Source organism: Neoarius graeffei, chromosome 4, assembly GCF_027579695.1.
Source record: "Neoarius graeffei isolate fNeoGra1 chromosome 4, fNeoGra1.pri, whole genome shotgun sequence".
In the NCBI taxonomy this organism is placed as follows: Eukaryota; Metazoa; Chordata; class Actinopteri; order Siluriformes; family Ariidae; genus Neoarius; species Neoarius graeffei.
The window spans coordinates 3,381,695-3,403,240 of record NC_083572.1 but is presented as its reverse complement, the minus strand read 5'-3'; the positions used below and the strand labels follow the sequence as shown (position 1 = coordinate 3,403,240).

Genomic DNA, 21,546 nt, shown 5'->3' with positions numbered 1-21,546 from the left:
AAGAAGAAGAAGATCTTCCATCCTCTTCCAGTTTCTTCTTTTATCAAAGATATAGCATTATTTTCTATCCTGCATACATGCACAATGTATTTCAAGTATCAAATATGGCAGAATTCTTGAATCAATTCAGATTGGGTTGTTTGATTCTCATACAGTTTCATATTTAAAATTTTAAAGGCCCAGTCAAGCTCTCTTCCCAGTTGAGATGTTGGGTCGACACCCTTCTCATGAACAGGACTATAAGATTTAATTTCTACTGTTCATTTTCTTTTCTTTTTTTGCTATGTTTATTTTCTTATGCTATGTTAGTTTTGGTGGAAAGGACTGAAATTAAAAAAGGAAGAAGAAAAAAGCCACCCACTTCCTGAGGATTATTCAAATAGTATTGGAACAAAGTCACTGAATGGAATATTTATGTAGCTCCTATGCAAGCTACTGCTCACAAACCACAAACCACTTCCTGGAGAACCTACCGTACATACAACAAGAAACATGTGACCTGAGGAAAAAAAAAGACTTTTACATAGAAAAATTATGACATACAGCTGATGACATACAGTGGTGCTTGAAAGTTTGTGAACCCTTTAGAATTTTCTATATTTCTGCATAAATATGTCCTAAAACATCATCAGATTTTCACACAAGTCCTAAAAGTAGATAAAGAGAACCCAGTTAAACAAGTGAGATGAAAATATTCTACTTGGTCATTTTATTTATTGAGGAAAATGATCCAGTATTATATATCTGTGAGTGGCAAAAGTATGTGAACCTCTAGGATTAGCAGTTAATTTGAAGGTGAAATTAGAGTCAGGTATTTTCAATCAATGGGTTGACAATCAGGTGTGAGTGGGCACCCTGTTTTATTTAAAGAACAGGGATCTATCAAAGTCTGATCTTCACAACACATGTTTGTGGAAGTGTATCATGGCAAGGACAAAGGAGATTTCTGAGGACCTCAGAAAAAGCGTTGTTGATGCTCATCAGGCTGGAAAAGGTTACAAAACCATCTCTAAAGAGTTTGGACTCCACCAATCCACAGTCAGACAGATTGTGTACAAATGGAGGAAATTCAAGACCATTGTTACCCTCCCCAGGAGTGGTCGACCAACAAAGATCACTCCAAGAGCAAAGCATGTAATAGTCGGCGAAGTCACAAAGGACCCCAGGGTAACTTCTAAGCAACTGAAGGTCTCTCTCACATTGGCTAATGTTAATGTTCATGAGTCCACCATCAGGAGAACACTGAACAACAATGGTGTGCATGGCAGGATTGCAAGGAGAAAGCCACTGCTCTCCAAAAAGAACATTGCTGCTCATCTGCAGTTTGCTAAAGATCATGTGGACAAGCCAGAAGGCTTTTGGAAAAATGTTTTGTGGACGGACGAGACCAAAATAAAACTTTTTGGTTTAAATGAGAAGTGTTATGTTTGGAGAAAGGAAAACACTGCATTCCAGCATAAGAACCTTATCCCATCTGTGAAACATGGTGGTGGTAGTATCATGGTTTGGGTCTGTTTTGCTGCATCTGGGCCAGGACAGCTTGCCATCATTGATGGAACAATGAATTCTGAATTATACCAGTGAATTCTCAAGGAAAATGTTAGGACATCTGTCCATGAACTGAATCTCAAGAGAAGGTGGGTCATGCAGCAAGACAATGACCCTAAGCACACAAGTCGTTCTACCAAAGAATAGCTAAAGAAGAATAAAGTTAATGTTATGGAATGGCCAAGTCAAAGTCCTGACCTTAATCCAATGGAAATGTTGTGGAAGGACCTGAAGCAAGTAGTTCATGTGAGGAAACCCACCAACATCCCAGAGTTGAAGCTGCTCTGTACGGAGGAACGGGCTAAAATTCCTCCAAGCTGGTGTGCAGGACTGATCAACAGTTACTGGAAACGTTTAGTTGCAGTTATTGCTGCACAAGGGCCTCACACCAGATACTGAAAGCAAAGCTTCACATACTTTTGCCACTCACAGATATGTAATATTGGATCATTTTCCTCAATAAATAAATGACTAAGTATAATATTTTTGTCTCATTTGTTTAACTGGCTTCTCTTTATCTACTTTTAGGACTTGTGTGGAAATCTCATGATGTTTTAGGTCATATTTATGCAGAAATATAGAAAATTCTAAAGGGTTCACAAACTTTCAAGCACCACTGTAACTGATTTGCATATAAATCAAAAAATAAATTAGTATTATTGTTGTTTATTACTGTACATTATATTTTAATTATAATTAATTCCTGTTCTCACACACACCATAGCAGCAATAAACACCATATAAACAATTTTTAAAATATATATTCATGTGGCGATTCTGCTGTATGCCTCCCTGCGAATGTGCTGTTGCCATAGAACTGATAATGTATTAGAACAGGTGCATTTAATACATGTATAAACCTGTGATTTGGTTCTATGTTGTCATAGCTGTGAGTGGTAGCAGGGATAAGCTCCCACTGTCTAAAAAGTGCTCCCATTCGGCATGCAACTCAAATAGTCTCTGACAACCAAGTCCAACTACTGGCTTAACTGCTCTTACTGACAGCAGAAGGGGCAAAAGCGGGTCTCTGGCACCTTAAAGCTAGTTGCTTCTGGTTGGCAGAGCTCATCAGCCTGGGAAGGCAGTCCACCTAGGAGAAGGAAAACTCTGATCTCAAACCTCTGCTGCCTTGCGGCATTCCTGTTCATGGGAAAAGCTTCAGGAGTCAACACTGAGGAAAAATCCGGAGCTGGAGCCCCTAAGACGGTTTGCAACTGTTTTCAGCTATACTCTGGCAACTCCTGCAATGATACCATTGCCAAGCTGTATTGGCAATTGCCTTTCCCTTGGATCACATCAGTGATGTGGAGAGGGGCAACAGTTGGTTCTCCATACAATATACCCAGGCTTGTGCCCTGGATAGGACACTCCAGCATCACTTGACAGTGTCGATACAATAAGGGAAGCGGCAGGTACCAGTTCTAAGCCTATTACTTGATTGGCATAGAGTGAGACGCTAGGGGTCGCTTCTGATGGTGGGAGAAATCCTAGGATTTCGCTGTTGCCCACCTCAACCTGGGCAGCCCCCAGCCAATAAAATGATGTTGTCACATCTGGAAGCACAAAGTGCAAAAGGGACTCACGCAGTTTGAAATTGTGCTGATGTAGCAAGCTGAAGAGAAACAATTCCAGAGGAAGGCCCTGCCACCAGCAAAGAGACCTGCCTCAGCATTCAATTGCGCCCACTGCGGCAGGGACTGTCGCTCCTGCATCAGACTCCACAGTCACAACAGATGCTGTTCCTGGATAGATGCCCAGGGCACAACTCCATAATCCCCTAGGATTGATGAATGCCTACTAAACCTGTGATTTGCATCTGCACTACTGTCAGAGATGCTGTTCTTGAGAATTAATCAACACCTTCCTTCTGACCAATCAGCATGCAGAAACCATCCTTGTGGCAGATTAAATTCTATTTATTTTATTTGAAAGCAGTACAGGAAAATATGTTACTGACACACATCAGAAAAGTACATCATAAAATCAGTGTAATCTTGAAGATAAACAATTTTGTCAGGATTAATTTGGTCCCATTTGGTACATTTTAAAAAAAGAAAATCATGTCATATGTTTTAAGCATACACAACAAGACATAAAAAAAAAACTCTGAAGATGCATTAAGGTGAGTTGAGGCTTTCCTCCCATGGATTGTTGAGCTGATGAACATTTGCCTAAGACTGGAGTGAAAAAAAGAAAACATCTATTCAAGATCATGGTTTACTGTGTGCATGCTTTAAAATTCACTTTGACAACAGAGGAAGGTAAGATTGATAATGCTTCAGGAACAGTGAAGGAAAAGAGGAGATACTGTAGATACCAACCCTAGCTTCAGTGGAGTCTCTGGCTTTCCAGATCAGGACAAATGACCAGATCGACACACACATCTCAAGTAAAGAGAAAACCAGGAGCACTCTAAAGGTGCCAAGAAAAACCTAGAAAAAAAAATTCAGTTCACTTTTCAATGTGGACATATGTACATGTTTGGGGGGGGGGGGGGGGGAATTAAAATGCATTTGTCTGCTGTACTGAATAATGCTTTATTAAACCAAAACTGCACCTTGAAGTAAATAACACATTAGTTACAGATATACCGAAGAAGCATAACATTAAACCCACTGACAGGCAGCAAGAAAGAGTCAGTTCTTGAAGTTGATGTGTTGGAAACAGGAAAAATGAGCAAGTGGAAGGATCTGAGTGACTTTGACAAATTGTGATGGCGCGATGACGGAGTCTGAGCATCTCCAAAATGGCACAATATGTGGGGTGTTCCTGGTATGCAGCAGCGTTGCCAGATACTGCTGACGTTTTCCAGCCAAAATATGTTCAAAACCCGCCAAAATGCACTTAAAACCGCCCAATCTGGCAACACTGGTATGCAGTGGTTAGTACCTACCAAAAGTGGTCCAAGGATCTGAAGGACAACCGGTGAACTGGCAACAGGGTCATGGGTGTCAAAGGCTCATTGCGGCATGAAGGCTAGCTCATATGATCCAATCCAGAAGAAAAGAAGAACTACTGTCACACAAATTTCTGAAAAATTTAATGCTGACAAAAACAGAAAGGTGTCAGAAGTAGCTTTTTCAGCAGTTTGTGCTACATCTGTGGGATTGGACCATATGGGCTAGCCTTCATTTCCCAATGAGCCTTCGACACCCATGACTCTGTCGCCAGTTCACTGGTTGTCCTTCAGCTCCTTGGACCAGTTTTGTTCAGTACTAACCACTGCAGGGGCGGCACGGTGGTGTAGTGGTTAGCGCTGTCGCCTCACAGCAAGAAGGTCCTGGGTTCGAGCCCCGGGGCCGGCGAGGGCCTTTCTGTGTGGAGTTTGCATGTTCTCCCCGTGTCCGCGTGGGTTTCCTCCGGGTGCTCCGGTTTCCCCCACAGTCCAAAGACATGCAGGTTAGATTAACTGGTGACTCTAAATTGACCGTAGGTGTGAATGTGAGTGTGAATGGTTGTCTGTGTCTATGTGTCAGCCCTGTGATGACCTGGTGACTTGTCCAGGGTGTACCCCGCCTTTCGCCCGTAGTCATCTGGGATAGGCTCCAGCTTGCCTGCGACCCTGTAGAAGGATAAAGCGGCTAGAGATAATGAGATGAGACTAACCACTGCATACTGGCAACACCTCACAAGATGTGCCAGCCAAAGGACTGGAGACCAGAGGTTTAAGCTGAGATACATGAAAGGTAGGGTGAACACATCGCATGGTGAGTGGTAATGCCAGTCTAACAGAACATGAATTGATTACCATCTTGATGAGGAAGGGTCCAAGGAACATGGGTGCTAGCTTGCAAGAGACAGTCCTAAGTGGCAGGTGGTGCATGGAGAGCATAACTCATTGACCTACTCAGTAGGTAGGTGCCTTGGAGCGACGTTTGCTGGCCTGCCTCTTGGATGTGAGTGCGGAGCAAATGAGTCTTCTTCAGGCCAATGCCCACGTCCTCCTGCAGTGGCGTATAAAGAGCTGGGCTGAGGGTATGGTGACCTCCTCCTTTTGGCTGGGGAACAGTGGTGGTTGGTAACCTAGTGAGCACTGGAATGGAGAGAGACCTGTGGCAGAGGAAGGGAGAGTGTTATGTGCATATTCGATCCAAGGTAGGTACTTGCTCCAAGAACTGGCATCCCTGGATGCCATTCACCAGAGCGCAACCTCCAAAGCCTGGTTAGCCCATTCTGCCTGGCCATTGATCTGTGGGTCGAAGCCTGAAGAGAGACTACAGGTGGCCCCGATGAGTTTACAGAAGCCTCTCCAGAACTGTGCAGTGAACTGAGGACCCTGGTCAGAAACAATGTCAGTAGGCAGACCATGTAGGTGGAAAATGTAGTGGATGAGTAGTTCTGCGGTCTCTTTGGCTGAAGGGAGCTTGGGCAGAGGAATGAAATGGATGGTCTTAGAAAAATGGTCAATAAAAGTGAGGATACATGTGTTGCCACCTGAGTTGGGAAGTCCTGTGATGAAGCCCAGGGCGATGGGAGACCAAGGTCGATGTGGAGTTGGAAGCAGTCTTAATAAGCCGGCAGGGGGTTGATTGGCTGTCTTGTTCTGGGAGCATGTGTCGCAGGCTGCCACGAACTCCTGGATGTCCTCCTTGATGGATGGCCACCAAAAGCACTGCTGGATGAGAGCCAGGGTTTGGGTGGCTCCTGGATGACAGGCCAGCTTGGAGCCATGACCCCACTGCAGCACCTGGGTTCGCACAGGACCAGGAACAAACAGATGGTTACAAGGAATGTTGTTGGAGTTACCTTCACCAAGGGTCTTGCTCCAGGGCCTTCTGCACGAGCATCTCAACCTCTAGAATGGGGGCTCCCACCAGGCAGCATGGAGGAAGGATGGTCTCGGGTGGCTTGGACTCCTCTTGGTGGGAAGAGAACATCCTGGACAGGGTGTTGGGTTTGCTGTTCTTGGAGCCTGGGTGGTAGGAGAGCATGAAGTTGAACCGGGAGAAGAAGAGAGACCAACGGGCGTTTGGCGGACTTGAGGTACTACAGATTTTTATGGTCGGTCCAGACTAGGAAGGGGAGATCAGACCCCTCAAGCCAGTGCCTCCACTCCTCCAAGGCTAGTTTCATGGCCAGTAGTTCTCAGTCGGCGATGTCGTAGTTCTGTTCGAATGGGGATAGCTGGCGGGAGAAGAAGGAGCATGGGTGGACCTTGTTGTTGTTGGCCCTCTGGGGTAGGATGGCTCTGACCCCTGACTCAGAGGCCTTGACCTCGATGATAAACTGCTTGGTTGAATCGGGTATGGTGAAAATGGGTGCTGTGGTAAACCTGCTCTTGAGACTGGAAAAGGCTTTATCTGCTTCCTCCCCCCACTTGAACTTGGTCTTAGTCAAGGTCAGGGCTGAGAGAGGTCCGGCCACCATGCTGAAGTTGCGGATGAAGCGCCTGTAGAAGTTGGCGAACCCCAGGAAGTGCTGGAGCTCTCCTCTCGAAGATGGGGTGGGCCAGTCAGTGACTGCCTCCAACTTGAGGGGGTCCATCTGGATCTTTGCTGGAGAGATGATGAACCCCAGGAATGAGACAGAGCCTTGGTGGAACTCGCTCTTCTCTGCCTTAATGAACAGCTTCTTCTCTAGCAGGTGTTGAAGAACCTGCCGGACGTGACCTCGATGTTCCTCCAGGGAGCGAGAGAAAATCAAGATGTCGTCCAGGTAAATGAAGTCAATGGTGTTAAGAAAGCCTCTCAAGATGTCATTAACTAACGCCTGGAATACCGCGGGTGCATTAGTCAGGCCGAAAGGGGCTATGAGGTACTCATAGTGGCCTGTGGCGGTCTTGAAGGCCATCTTCCACTTGTCCTCTTCACTGATCCTAACTAGGTTATAGGCATTGCATAAGTCCAGTTTAGTAAACACCTTAGCTCCCTGGAGTAGTTTGAAGGCTGTGGTCATGAGCGGTAGTGGGTAGCAGTTCTTGACCATGATGGCGTTGAGACCTCGATAGTCAATGCAGGGGTGGAACAACTTGTCCTTCTTGTCCATGAAGAAGAATCTCACCCCTGCTGGGGAGGAGGAAGTGCGGATGATCCCAGCTGCCAGAGACTCAGTGATATATTTCTCCATGGCTTGTCTCTCAGCAGGGGAAAGAGAGTAGAGACTTCCCTTGGGTGGCACCATCCTGGGCAGGAGGTTGATTCCACAGTCATAGGGCCTATGAGGGGGAAGGGACACTGCTCGGGTCTTACTGAAAACAGGCTTGAGGTCCAGATATTCCGGAGGCACATGAGAGAGGTCGGGAAACTCGCTGGCTGAAGGCTGTGGTGGTTTGGCAGGAGGCAGAGCAGAGTTCAAGCAGGAGGCCAGGCAGGAAGTACTCCAGTCTAAGATGGTGTGGTTAGTCCAGTTTAAGTGGGGGTTGTGCTGCATCAACCAGGGTAGTCCAAGAATAACGGGAATGTGAGGGTTGTTCATGAAGTGAAGTTGTATAATTTCTGAGTGATTACCTGAAATCCTTAGGGTGAGCAGGGTGGTGAGGTGAGTGATGGTGGTCAAGCCAGTGGCATTGAGTGTCAGGATGGTGAGAGAGACCTCGAGGGTGAGTAACGGGATTCCAAGATCCTTGACGGTGGCGGAGCAGATCAGGTTGCTGTCTGCCCCCGAGTCAACGAGCGCCTGAAGATGGTGATGCCAGTTGTTGAGAGTGATGATAATGGGGAGCAACGGTCGCTCAGCAGGGGACTGGTTCTGAGCATTGCCCACCAGGGCCCCTTGATTCATTGGCTGGTTCATCCTTTTAGCAGGCAGGCTTGGCAGATGTGTCCCTGCTGACTGCAGTAGAAGCAAGCCCCCATGCTCCGTTGGCACAGTTGTTCCTCCGCTCACACCCGTACCCGATCTACCTACATGGGTTCGACGGACGAGGCAGGAGGTGGAGAGGGGTTGAAGTTGAGGTGGTTCCTCTCTCTCCTCCATTGTTGAACCCAAGCATCAATACGATTGGCAAGGTCTATCAGGCTGGAGAGGTCCGACGGCAGTTCCCGAGAGACAAGTTCATCCTTAACAGCATCGGCCAGGCCATGTAAGAACGCATCGACCAGGGCACTCTCGTTCCAACCGCATGATGCTGCCAACGTCTGGAACTCTATGGTATAATCCGAGGCAGATCGGGACCCCTGTCACAGCTCCATGAGCTCTCTTGCCGCCTCCTGGCCAGACAGAGAGCAGTCAAATGTTCGCCTCATTTCCTCAGAGAATTCCTTGAAGCTGGAACAACAGGGCACGTCAGCGTCCCAGACTGCTGTTCCCCATTCCCTGGCCTTGCCAGTGAGAAGCATGATGGTATAGGCTACCTGGGAGCATTCTGTGGGGAAAGCCAGAGGTTGAAGCTCCAAGATCAGTGAACACTGTGACAAAAAAGATCTGCAGGTACCTGGTTCTCCACTGTAAGGCTGAGGCGAAGGGAGTTTTGGTTCGTGAGGAGCGACAGTGGCAGGAGGTGAAGAAAGAAATGGCTGGGCAGGGGTAGGCATGGCTTGGGAGTGCTGAAGTTGTGTGGCTAGGAGGTTGAGTGAATTGGACAGGGTGGCCAGGTTCTGGGTGATCTGCTTGAGTTCCTGTTAGTGGCTCCCAAGGAGGACTCCTTGCTGCAGCATAGCCGCTCTCAGATGGTTCAGTTCCGCTGGATCCATGTTGGCCAGAACGTACTGTTATGGGTGGCGAGATGTGGTGAGTTTGGATCCAAAAGCAGAACACAGACCAGAAAATCCAATAAATAAAAAATTATTTAATCGAAGTCAATGAGTAAATGAACAAAAATAGCAAAATAATCCAGACAAAAAACAAGGCAGGCAAGGACAAAAATGCTAGCATGAAAAAACATGAAAAATAGTCCTGACAAAAAAACGGAAACAAAAAACATAGCACAAAAAACATGAAAAAATGACAAGACATGAGTGCAAGAAACTGTGGCAATGAACAGGCAAAACAGAACAAAAATCCAAGAAGCAATAAGGGCACAGAGATGACATGAAAAACCAATGAGACATTCTGGCAAAGTCCCCTTCTGAGAATGGCCTTTTTATGCACAGCAGAGCAAACCAGGAAGTGAATGCCGGCAAGATGGAAGTCCTGTCCTGGATCCAGATTAGCGCTGAACTGGGAGATAATAAATCTCCGGAGTGAAAGTCTGGGGGGGAGCATGACAGGGTCATTGTCCTGCTGGAACATGAACCTTCCTCCCAGTCTCAAACCTCTGGCTGACTCAAATAGGTTTTCCTCCAGAATTGCCCTGTATTTAATGTCATCCATCTTTCCTTCAGTCCTGACCAGCTTTCCTGTCCCTGCAGATGAAAAACATCCCCACAACATGATGCTGCCACCACCATGCTTCACTGTAGGAATGGTGTTCTCAGGGGGATGGGCTTGTGCTGCACATGGCATTTCCCATGATGGCAAAGTTGTTAAATTTTAGTCTCATCTGACCAGAGAATCTTCTTCCATGTGTTTGGAGAGTCTGCCACATGCTGTTGGGCAAACTCCAAACGTGTTTTCTTAAGCAATAACTTTTTTTTTTCTGGCCACTCTTCCATAAAGCCCCGCTCTGTGAGGTGTACAGCTTAAAGTGGTCCTATGGACAGATAATCCCATCTCCACTGTGGATCTTTGCAGCTCCTTCAGTGTTATCTTTGGTGTCTTTGTTGCATCTCTGATTAATGCCCTCCTTGCCCAGTCTGTGAGTTTTGGTGAGTAGCCTTTTCTTGTCAGGTTTGTAGTGATGCCATATTCTTTCCATTTTGCTATAATGGATTTAATGGTGCTCTCTGGGATATTCAAAGTTTGGGATATTTTTTATAACCCAATCCTGATCTATACTTCTCCACATCTTTGTCTCTGACCTGTTTGGAGGCTCCTTGGTTTTCATGTTGCTTGCTAAGTTGTGTTGCAGAGTCAGGGTACTTCCAGAACAGGTTAATTTATACAGACATCATGTGATGGATCATGTGACACTTTGATTGCATGCAGGTGGATCTTAATCAGCTAATTATGTGACTTATGAAGTGAATTGGTTGGACCAGCTCTTATTTAAGCCTAGGTCACAACCGGACGTACGATTTTTTGGCTGTGCGATTTTTGGCGTTTCCCAAATTGCTGCGTTTTTTTTTTGTTCATGGAGAAAGATGCGCGTTGGCCTTAAGTTTGTCTTGCAACCTGAAAAAAACGCAAGCGCCCATAGAGTTTGTTTGACATGACAAAGAACCTCTGCGGCCGGTCTGCGACCAGTCTACGGCTCGAAAATCAGCACGTCACACACACGCCCTCTGTGCGTTTCACGCATGCCCTCTGTACGTTTCTTGCATTTTTTGCACGTAGACCGGCCATAGGAGCACATACGGCCGGTTGTGACCGAGGCTTTAGGGGTTTCAGACGAAAGAGGGTGAATACCTATGCACACTCCAGATTTCAGGGTTATTTTTTTCATCTTAATTATTGTTTGTGTCACAATAAAACAACAATTTGCACCTTTAAAGTGGTAGGCATGTTGTGTCAATTAAATGGTACTAACTCCCCAAAAAATCCATTTTAATTCCAGCTTGTAATGCGACAAAACAGGACTGTCAGTAAACCTGCTGAGAATGTACAAACTACAAACATGGACACTCAGAACTACAATCCCCAAGAATCACCATGCTCTCCATCACCAAACTATTAATGACAGCTGCCACTCATCTCCCTGATTAGCTCTTCCCCTACTTAAGGCACTCTCTCACACAATTCCAGTGTGAAGTATCGTTTTGTTTCATCCAGCCCATAACAAGCCTTGTACTTTCTGTCTGCCTCTTGATTTTCTGACCTTTGCTTGCCTTATTTTGTTTACACTCTTTGTCTTGCCTCTACTACATTGTTTGCTGATCACCCAACCCTTGCTAGTTTCCTGACCTCACTTCCTGTCTCTCGTCTTGGCTTTGCCTACAGTCTGCTACTCCGCTCTCTTCTGCACATACATCTGTCAGTGCCTGCATTCTAACAGGATACTTTGCTGACCGTGGATGTAGTGGAAGAGGCGAAGCAGGCTGCTCTTAACGCTCAGGGACGCTTACTAGGAGAACATCAACAGATGCTAGCAGACCTCAACACCCGAATTATGCAACTAGCAACTGTGATGTCGCAGGCCCTCCTACCACGCCCTGAGTCCATTCCTAGCCCCATGCTACAACTCCCTACACCAGAGAAATTTGCTGGAGACACTCTCAACTGTAAAGGTTTTTTTTACTCCAATGCTCCATGTATTTTGCCACCATGCCTAACCTTTCTGACAAACACAAGAACGCTAAGTTCCTTTCCTTTCTCACAGATGAAGCACTCTGCTGGGCAAGTACCATGTGGAACAAGGACAGTGAGCAGATGACATCCTATGAGCAGTTCCTCTCTCTGTTTAAGAGAGTGTTCAACCATGAACCTGAAGGGATTGAAGTAGGTGAAAGTTTGCTCACCATTTCACAAGGTTCCTGAAGCGTGACTGAGTATGCCTTCATCTTCAGAACATTAGCAGCAGCCACTGGATGGAACGAACCTACCCTGAAAGACATTTTCCACCAAGATCTGCTCCCCAAGATTCTTAGCGAACTAGCCTGCAGAGATGAACAACTCATGCTGGACTCTCTTATCAACTTAGCCATTCATCTTGATTGTCTGTTGGCACACCGACCCTCCATTCAGGAAAGCACTAAACCGGTCACAACTTCTGAGGAGAGGTCACCCATGGAAGTCTCACACACCCAGTTAACATGCTCAGAGTGCGAAAGAAGGAAAAGGGAGGGTTTGTGGGTCTACTGTGGGAGCTCCGAGCATCAGTTCAACCACTGTCCCATTTGTCCATCCCATACAGCTCCAGTGGAAGGTCTAACATGCACTGTGAGTCTGGTGAGAAAGTTCAGTTCCAAATCATTTAAGGTTCCTGTGTTATTAAAGTTGACATCCTCCACACACATCGTTTCTGCTTTTATTGATTTGGGGCAGAGGGGAACTTTATCAGCCGCACTTCTGTACAGAAGTTCAACCTGCCCACAACCCCTCTGCAAAGCGCACTCAGCATTAGGACCATCAACGGAGGACCCATGGGAGATGGTTTTGTCACCATGCAGACCACTCTGATTCATATCCAGGTGGGAGTCCTACATTCAGAGCATATCTCCCTTTATGTCACCACCACTGTGAGTCATGATCTCATTCTCAGCTATCCATGGCTTCAGCTTCATAATCCCTTGATATCATGGCAGAGCAAGGAAATTCTCCAATGGCCGTCTACTTGCTTTCAGAACTGTATCTCTCATCCCCAAGTCAATATTTCATCCACATCTGTGGAGAGTCCTCAACCAGACTCCTTGGATGGAGTTCCTGAATGTTACATGGGCCTACAGGAGGTCTTTAGCAAAGGAAAGGCTTGCGGGCTACCACCACATCGGCCCTATAACTGACCTACTGCCAGGCATGTCACCATCACGGGGGCGTATATATCCCTTGTCCCAGAAGGAACAGGCTGCCATGAAGGAGTACATCCAAAAGGCCCTTAAGCAAGGATACATCTGCCCTTCCAAATCTCCAGCTTCTGCGGGCTTCTTCTTTATGGAGAAACGAGGTGGTGGACTTCAACCATGTATTAATTACAGAGGTTTGAACCAGGTATCTGTCAAATATCCGTATCCCCTTTCTCTTGCCCCTGTGGCCTTAGAACATCTCAGATCAACAAAAATCTTTTCAAAACTAGACTTATGCAATGCGTATAACCTAATCAGGATCAAAAAGGGTGATGAATGGAAAACCACTTTTAGCACTACCACTGGCCATTTTGAGTACCAGGTAATGCCATATGGTCTTTCTTCAGTGCCTAGTGTGTTCCAATGCCTAATTAACGACATACTACGGGACATGCTAGGTAGATATGCCATTGCATACATAGATGACACCCTGATTTACTCCCCAGATGAAATAAGTCACCAGAAGCATGTCAGAGCTGTTCTCAAATGCCTGCTAGAGAATCACCTCTATGTCAAAGCAGAGAAATGTGAGTTTCATCAAGTTCATATCTCCTTCCTAGGATACACTATTAGTGCAGAAGGACTTGGCATGGACTCCTCCAAGGTCTCTGCAGTTATGTCCTGGCCCACATCCACAAGAGATCTTCAGCGTTTCTTGGGTTTCGTGAACTTCTATTGTCAGCTCATTAGGGGTATCAGTACTATAGCCTCCCCCTTAACAGTTTTGCCTAAGAAGGGACCTAAGTGCCTCCAGTGGAACCCCATGGCCGAAGAAGCATTCCAGCATCTCAAGCAGGCCTTCACCTCTGCTCCAGTCCTCCAGAATCCAGATCCCACCAAACTTTTTTTTACCTTAGAAGTGAATGTATCTGATACGGGAGTAGGGGCAATTATGACTCAACGTTTTGGGGAGAAATGGAAACTACATCCAATAGCCTTCTTTTTGCGAAAACAACCTCTCTTTTGCAGAAAGGAATTACGATGTTTGCAACAGAGAACTGCTCACCATTAAACTAGCCCTCGAAAAGTGGCAACATTGGCTAGAAGGAGCCACTCACCCATTCATAATTCTCACTGACCACAAGAACCTTGAATATCTCAAGAAAGCTAAAAGGCTAAATCCTCGCCAGGCCAGGTGAGTGCTCTTTTTTATGAGATTCAATTTCACAGTTTCATTTTGCCCCAGTTCCATGAATACCAAGGCTGACGCCCTATCTCGAACCTTTTGGTCCTTCGCACCAAGATTCTGTCACCCACCCCATTCTCCCATCCCAATGTTTTGTACAGTCCATCAGCTGGGACCTAGACAGAGAGATAAGAAATTCTCAACTGCAAACTCTCCCCACTAACCTCCCACCTGGTCTACTCTATGTGCCCAAGCGGCTTCAAGGCTGACTCATCACATGGGCCCATTTATCTCCCGCCACAGGACATCCTGGCAGTCAATGTACTTATTAAATGCTGAAGAATAAGTATTGGTGGGAGAACATGCTCACTGAGATTAACCAGTTCATTGCATCATGTTCTATTTGTGCACAAACAAAGGTTCCTAGAACCCCTCCTGCTGGCAAACTGTGCCCCCTCCCCATTCCTCAGAGAACCTGGTCCCATATAGCCATTGACTTCATCACTGACCTCCCTCCCTCAGAAGGTAACACTACTATTATGGTAACTATTGACCACTTTTCTAAAGCTCTTAAGCTCATCCTCTTATCTGGCATCCCAACAGCATCCCAAACAGCAGAACTCCTCTTCCAGCAAGTGTTTAGATACTATGCTATCCCAGAGGATATAGTCAGTGACCGGGGCTCTCAGTTCATTTCATGTTTCTGGACCTGCTTCATGGAGAGGTTCGGTGTATTAGTAAGCCTTACATCTGGCTACCATCCCCAATCAAATGGCCAAGTTGAGAGAGCCAACCAGGAAATTGGCTGCTTCCTGAGAATCTTCTGCATGTGTAACCAGGGGGACTGGGCACATTTTCTCCCGTGGGCCAAGTATGTACAAAACTCCCTCAGACATCCTACAACACAGTTAACACCATTTCAGTGCATACTCAGCTATCAACCATGCTAGTTTCCCTGGGACGATATGCCAAGCCAGGTACAGGCTGTGTAGGACTGGTTTACATGCAGCCAAGCAGTATGGGAGGGGTTAACCAATGTCACCACAACCCTTGCTAGTTTCCTGACCTCGCTTCCTGTCTCTTGTCTTGGCTTTGTCTACAGTCTGCTATGCTGCTCTCCTCTGCACATACATCTGTAAGTGCCTGCATTCTGACAAGGACAAACACCAAGGGGGATGAATACTTTTGCAAGACACTGTATGTAATGTGTTTCACAATTCTGCTGCTAGTTTATTCTGTATTTTATTACTCCTATGAGACATTAGAGAACATGTCTCTTTCTGATGTCACACAGGGACACGGTCATTTGTTATCATAGTTAAAGTGGAGTTTAATGGGATAAATTCAAAGGATTGCACTTTCCCAAATTTTCTTTCCTCATGATACAAAAGTATTATATCTCAGAATAATAAAATGTGCTGGAGTGATTTATTTCATTGGTAAAAAAAATGAAGAAATAAATAAACAAATAAATAAAGTATTATTATGTGTGAAAGGGCCCTGTGATGACCTGGCGACTTGTCCAGGGTGTACCCCGCCTTTCGCCCGTAGTCAGCTGGGATAGGCTCCAGCTTGCCTGTGACCCTGTAGAAGGATAAAGCGGCTAGAGATAATGAGATGAGATGAGAAGTGTGAAAGGAAAGTGAGGTACAAACCTCATACAGGGCAACTAAGGCACACGATTCCAGATCAGAACATTCTGGTAGTGTTATAGCATGTTGGCCCAGATCAACACTGAATACCACAAGGGCTACGCCAGCAGCCACAGTGCTGATCACGTTCATAAGCAGCGAGAATTTCACCTAAAGAGAAAGAAAACGGAGCTGCGATGTGGAACAGGGTAGCTACATCATGTTTACAATACTTCTCTAAATGCTCCTCTAATCATTTACATTTATATTTAATTAGTGATGAACGATAACAGTCATACTCTTTGCAAACAGGTGGAAAGTGTTGTAATTGCTCCTCAGAATGATTTGCAATTATACATTTGGAATGAGAGGATCCTTTTTTTTTCTCTTTTTGTACAGAATTTTAGTGAAGGTCGTTGTGTCTACCCACCAAACAGGGATGATGATAGTCCACGGTAGAAATTGCCAGAACACCAGAGATGAAAAACTGATCAGAGGTAAAGCAAAACTGAGATTATCAAATGTTTGTTCAACATAAAAGTGTGAAATAAGGTGATGTTAAAGCAGGATAAAGAGAACATACACAAACAGACCCCCAGTATACGGAGCAGCTACGGACAGCCAAAGTCTGAGTATGTTTGATGACGAAACCAAACATGAATATCACAGCTCCAATCATTGTCTGGATAATCTGCAGAAGCAAAAAAAATAATAATAAATCCTAAAATATTGTTCTATTTATTAGCTCATCTGGCCGACAGGTGATGAGTTTATGCCACCATATGTTGTCCATCATCCATCTGGCGTCGTCCACATTTCACAAAAATTGCTGCTTCTCTCTCAATTCTTCACCAATTTTTATTCTTTTTGGCAGGAAGGTAGGTCTGCCTGGGGTGCATATAGATAGCTTCTACCCAAATTTGCATAATTGCAATTAATATATAATTGAAGATATGGGGTAATTAAGCAATCCCTAACAAGCAGTTTCCACAGAAATCACTTCTTCTCCCTCAATTCTTCACCGGTTTTCATTCTTTCTGCCATTAAGATAGGGGTACCTAGGGTGTATATAACTTCTACCCAGATTTGCTTCATTACAATTATAATTGAAGTTATGGACTAATTAAGCCTTAATGCGCAGTTCAACAAAAATCACTTCTTCTCGGTCAATTCCTCACTATTTTGGATTCTTTTTGGGAAATAGGTCCTTATTCCTAGGGTGGATATAGCTTGTATATAGTGTGTATAGCTTGCAACATTTATTGCACAAGGTGGCCCACTTTAGATCTTTCCTTCTGGACGAGACAGGGCCGGAGTGAGAAACGCCGTCATTGATGGTCTAGTGATATGAAAACATCTGTAATACATCATATAGTAATGGTTCCATCAGAGCACTCGTATCTCACCTCCCGAGGCTAAGAAACACAAATTACATAATTTATTCTCATTGTAGGTTAAAAATAAAAATATGAAAAGAAATTACCCCCAGTGATTTCAGGCCAACGTTCATCAAAGGTAGTGGCATTTTCAGTGAGAGTTGATGTGATCCTTTAAACCTGGGAAAGATCACATGCGTACAGTATTAATCAGAAATGCAGTAACTACACACACACAGTAGTTCCAGATTAGTGATGCTATAAATATCACATGAATGAAAAATGTTTATGGTTATAGTTCATGAACTAACTTGAAGGATGTTCGGTAGAGGGCATACCTCCTTCCGCCAAGCCATGTATTAGAAAATTCAGATGTTTACTAATCTGTAAAATTGACGCGGATCAACATCAAAATCAAATCACTTGAATCAAATCACTTGATAATGCTAAAGCTGTCCACCAAATTTCATCCAAATTCATTCACTACTTTTTGAGTTATGTTGGGAAGAGACAAACAAATGAAGGCGAAAACAGAACCTCTTCCAATAAAGTTGTGTGGAGGTTCAGGGTTTTCCTCAGAAAAAAATATCAGAGCGGTGCTACTGATGCGGCACTTAGCCCAAAGGGCCCCAAAGGGGTGGCTGCTGGGGGGGGGGGCATGGGCCCCTGGAAAATTTTGAAATTGGAGACTTCAAGTGATGAATTCTGGTGGCATCCGGGGCTGAATTAGCCACAGTTCAACAATGTTAAATTTGCTCTTGTTTTTCCCCTTGTCAAATATGCAAGGGGCAAAATTAAATAGCAAAATCAGATTTGAAATGAAAACACAAGAAACAGGCAATTCAGAGGAAGTTCATTTTATTGCACAACCAAAAATGCATAATATTGAACAATATCACAGCTGAAATTAAAATATTAGCAATACAGCTATCAACTACAGACCTGCAGCCCAACAGGTAAAAGTTCCACACAAAAGCCTGCAGAATAGTCAAATCACACATCACATCATCTAGTGACCAGCACCTAGAACATGGTTTGATGTCTGGTTTCGAAAGGCAGTCAGTGCACGCAGCGAAACCCTTTTTCACTTCTGGGTCGAGTACCAGGATCGTCTAGAACTATATATATATATATATATATATATATATATATATATATATATATATATATATATATATATAACAATATGTTCCTATTTATATTGTTATTACTCATTTTCAAAGGGTATATGAGATTTCGGTGTGGAAAATACTCTGCATTGTTCAATTTATGGTGTATATATATATATATATATATATATATATATATATATATATATATATATAATTTTTTTTTTTTAGGTGTGCAAGTGACAGTGCGGCACTGATTTCGCAGAGTGCGATGGATCGCCACGTATCTGCACTTTGGGGAAAGCCCTGATTTTGTATGTTCTCCTCGTGCCTGTGTGGGTTTCCTCCGGGTTCTCCAGTTTCCTCCGACAGCCCAAAGATGTATGGATTCAGTCAACTGGTGACTCTAAAGTGTCCATTGGTGTGAATGTGAGTGTGATGGTTGTTTGTCTCCGTGTTAGACTTGCCATACATTGGCAACTTGTCCAAGTAAACTCCGCCCCTCACCTATAGTCAACTGGGATTGGTTCCTGTTTCACCTGCAACCCTGACGGACCAGAGTTATAGATAATGAATACATTAATCTCGGGGCTTCTTTTGACTAATGTAAATTTTTTTTTCTCCATAAACACAAACACCACAGCGTTTTTAAAATGTGATGCTATCTGTACACTTGGATGCTGTAATTTTGATGCGAGAAGATAACTGTGTGCTTTTTGTAAGGGACAGGTTTAGCGCTGTTTACAGAAATGTGCCCAGGAAGTGGTTTGTTGTGGTTGCATTTAAAAATGAAATAACTGCCATTTTGGAGAACTCCTTAAGCAGACATAGAAAAATGTCTCATTCTTTAATAATACACCACAGGAACTTGGCAAGTTTAAGAGCAATAGAACATTTCATGATGTGCTGTTACAGGAAAATAATCAACTTCAGTCTTGTAACAGTATCTCTGCTTCATCACACCATTGATTATTTTATTGTAACCGCATGACACAGTGAGTGTTTTTTTCCTTACACTTTGTATTAATACTGTATTCAGGAAGAATATAGAATAATTTTTATAAATAAAACTTTACATGCTTTATGCAGTACATTTATTGGTGCCAGGTGATTATTTTGTTTATTTATTTATTTTAACTGAGTGGTGAGGAAGTTACTCATGTATTCCTAACACTATTATTTATCTCATCATCTCATTATCTCTAACTGCTTTATCCTGTTCTACAGGGTCGCAGGCAAGCTGGAGCCTATCCCAGCTGACTACGGGCGAAAGGCGGGGTACACCCTGGACAAGTCGCCAGGTCATCACAGGGCTGACACATAGACACAGACAACCATTCACACTCACATTCACACCTACGCTCAATTTAGAGTCACCAGTTAACCTAACCTGCATGTCTTTGGACTGTGGGGGAAACCGGAGCACCCGGAGGAAACCCACGCGGACACGGGGAGAACATGCAAACTCCACACAGAAAGGCCCTCGCCGGCCATGGGGCTCGAACCCGGACCTTCTTGCTGTGAGGCGACAGTGCTAACCACTACACCACCGTGCCGCCCCCACTATTATTTATTATTTACTCAAACATTTTCTGAGATTTCGATGCACAATTATTCAACCTGCACATTAATTCACCATGTGATGAATTAAAATATTTGACATTGTTTTCTAATTTAATACATTTTTATAACTAATTATATCACCAGCATAACAATACAGAAGCTTTAGGAATATTTATATAAATTTGCATGAAATGTTTAAAAGAAATGTTTTAAAATCGATCTTTGGTGTAAAGGATTCAATCAAAATCACAAATTTGCTGAAATTTAAGTTTTTGCACAAATATTGCACAATCTTCAATATATAATATTCACTATATTATTTTTTGGTTTTTTTTCAAAATTATAAAATGCTACTGATTTACAAATTTAAATGAAATTAACTTTTAAAGTTTTTTTTTCCATTGTGGTGTCACTTCTGGAGTGTATTGTATATCGTTTTTAAGAACATACAATAAAATTTTATAAAAGAGGAGGAAAGGGGGAAAAAGCAAGTAAAGTTAAAAAAAAGAATTTACCTGGTTATTAAATTATTTTCTTGAGCTTTTGTTCTGCCGCCGCTTCACTGCTCTTCACTCACAGGAAGTCGCTGGTTGGTACGTTAGCAAAACTTTTTTTTTTTCTGTGGCTGACTTATATGCCCAGAGGGTTCCCCCCCCCCCCCCATTTGTTTCAAGCTAAATTGCGAAACACATTGCTGTACCTCTTGTTATGCATGACGCCCATGACACTCATCGGACACTGGGGCGAGATCCAGTAGTCTCACAGCAAAACATTCAAATCTCATCCAAATCTCAGGGTTAAAAGAAATATTATATGTTTACCATTGCCCAATGTATTTGATTTTATTGCCTTGACTTTATTTTTGATTTGTGGCTGAGCTCTCCGATAATGGTACACAGATTCTCCAATGAAACTGGCATAGACAGTTCCTGGACCTAGTCAGCATTTCCATCTTTGCTAGCCATCAAAATGCTCAAGAGAATGTTTCGAGATGTGCGTTCATCTAAACAACATTCAACACTGAATAGCTCACATTACCTCCTGATACGGTGCATGTGAAAAAAAAAAAGGAAGAAAAGAAACTAAAAGTTCAGGATTAATTTGGAGCATCTGCAAACTTTCTTCAGGTCATAAAAGTTTTCCTGAACCACACAACACTTTTTGTAGAAAGCCCTGAAGAGGAATCCTGGGGAGTTGCGATTTTTCCTCGGTCTCTGAAATACATCTGAAGTTGCTTTCACTGACTCCACCCACTTGTGATTAATATTCAGAATATTCAGCATATTCATTGTTCAAGAATAATGTCCTATTCTTGTTATACAGGTGCTTTTTCAGCAAGGAAACATTTTGCAAGTCAGGTTTTGGAATCAGTTATTTGTGACCCGTTGGTATTTCAAGCCGAAGCAGAAAGAGAAATGCGAACTGATGATTTAACGCCATGTAACTGTCAGATAAATCACATCAGTCGCACTGAGCCGTGTGTTCTTACTGCTGTCCTGAGAGAACTGAACAGTTACAGGGTCACCAAATCCTGAATAAACAGCTTGTCTTTGTGTTTGTGTTTGTCACTTTGCAGCAGGAATGACTCATTTCTCGATACACTTCTTATCAGACATACGATGTCGAAAAAAAAAATCTGTGGTTTTCAATAGAAAGGCCCATCATTCGGACAGCCTGAAATTTGGACGGGCAGGCAACATTTGTCTGTCCTGTGAC

At 43.9% G+C, this 21,546-nt stretch overlaps 1 protein-coding gene across 2 annotated transcripts; it reads right to left on the bottom strand.

Moving 5' to 3' along the window:
* Positions 1 to 3,487: 3,487 nt before the first annotated feature.
* On the bottom strand, positions 3,488 to 20,426 carry LOC132884261 (high affinity immunoglobulin epsilon receptor subunit beta-like). Of its 2 annotated transcripts, XM_060918081.1 has the most exons (8): positions 20,346 to 20,423; positions 17,470 to 17,542; positions 17,266 to 17,338; positions 16,366 to 16,473; positions 16,213 to 16,269; positions 15,807 to 15,953; positions 3,870 to 3,980; positions 3,488 to 3,725 (listed from the first exon to the last, which is right to left on the bottom strand). In XM_060918081.1, the coding sequence occupies exons 3-8, from the start codon at positions 17,305 to 17,307 to the stop codon at positions 3,720 to 3,722; spliced, it is 471 nt and encodes a 156-aa protein (XP_060774064.1). In that variant the 5' UTR covers positions 17,308 to 17,338; positions 17,470 to 17,542; positions 20,346 to 20,423; the 3' UTR covers positions 3,488 to 3,719. The 2 variants fall into 2 exon arrangements, with proteins under 2 accessions (XP_060774064.1, XP_060774063.1); XM_060918080.1 differs by lacking the exon at positions 17,470 to 17,542 and having other exon boundaries at positions 20,346 to 20,426.
* Positions 20,427 to 21,546: the final 1,120 nt, after the last annotated feature.

Bases quoted from the DNA above. Each gene is read 5' to 3' on its own strand.
- LOC132884261 (XM_060918080.1), bottom strand. From the start codon at position 17,307: ATGCCACTACCTTTGATGAACGTTGGCCTGAAATCACTGGGG. The intron at 16,270-16,365 runs GTATGTTCTCTT...ACCTCTGATCAG, and splicing joins TATACTGGGGGTCTGTTTGT to TTTTTCATCTCTGGTGTTCT. The intron at 15,954-16,212 runs GTGGGTAGACAC...CTTTCTCTTTAG, and splicing joins ACTATCATCATCCCTGTTTG to GTGAAATTCTCGCTGCTTAT.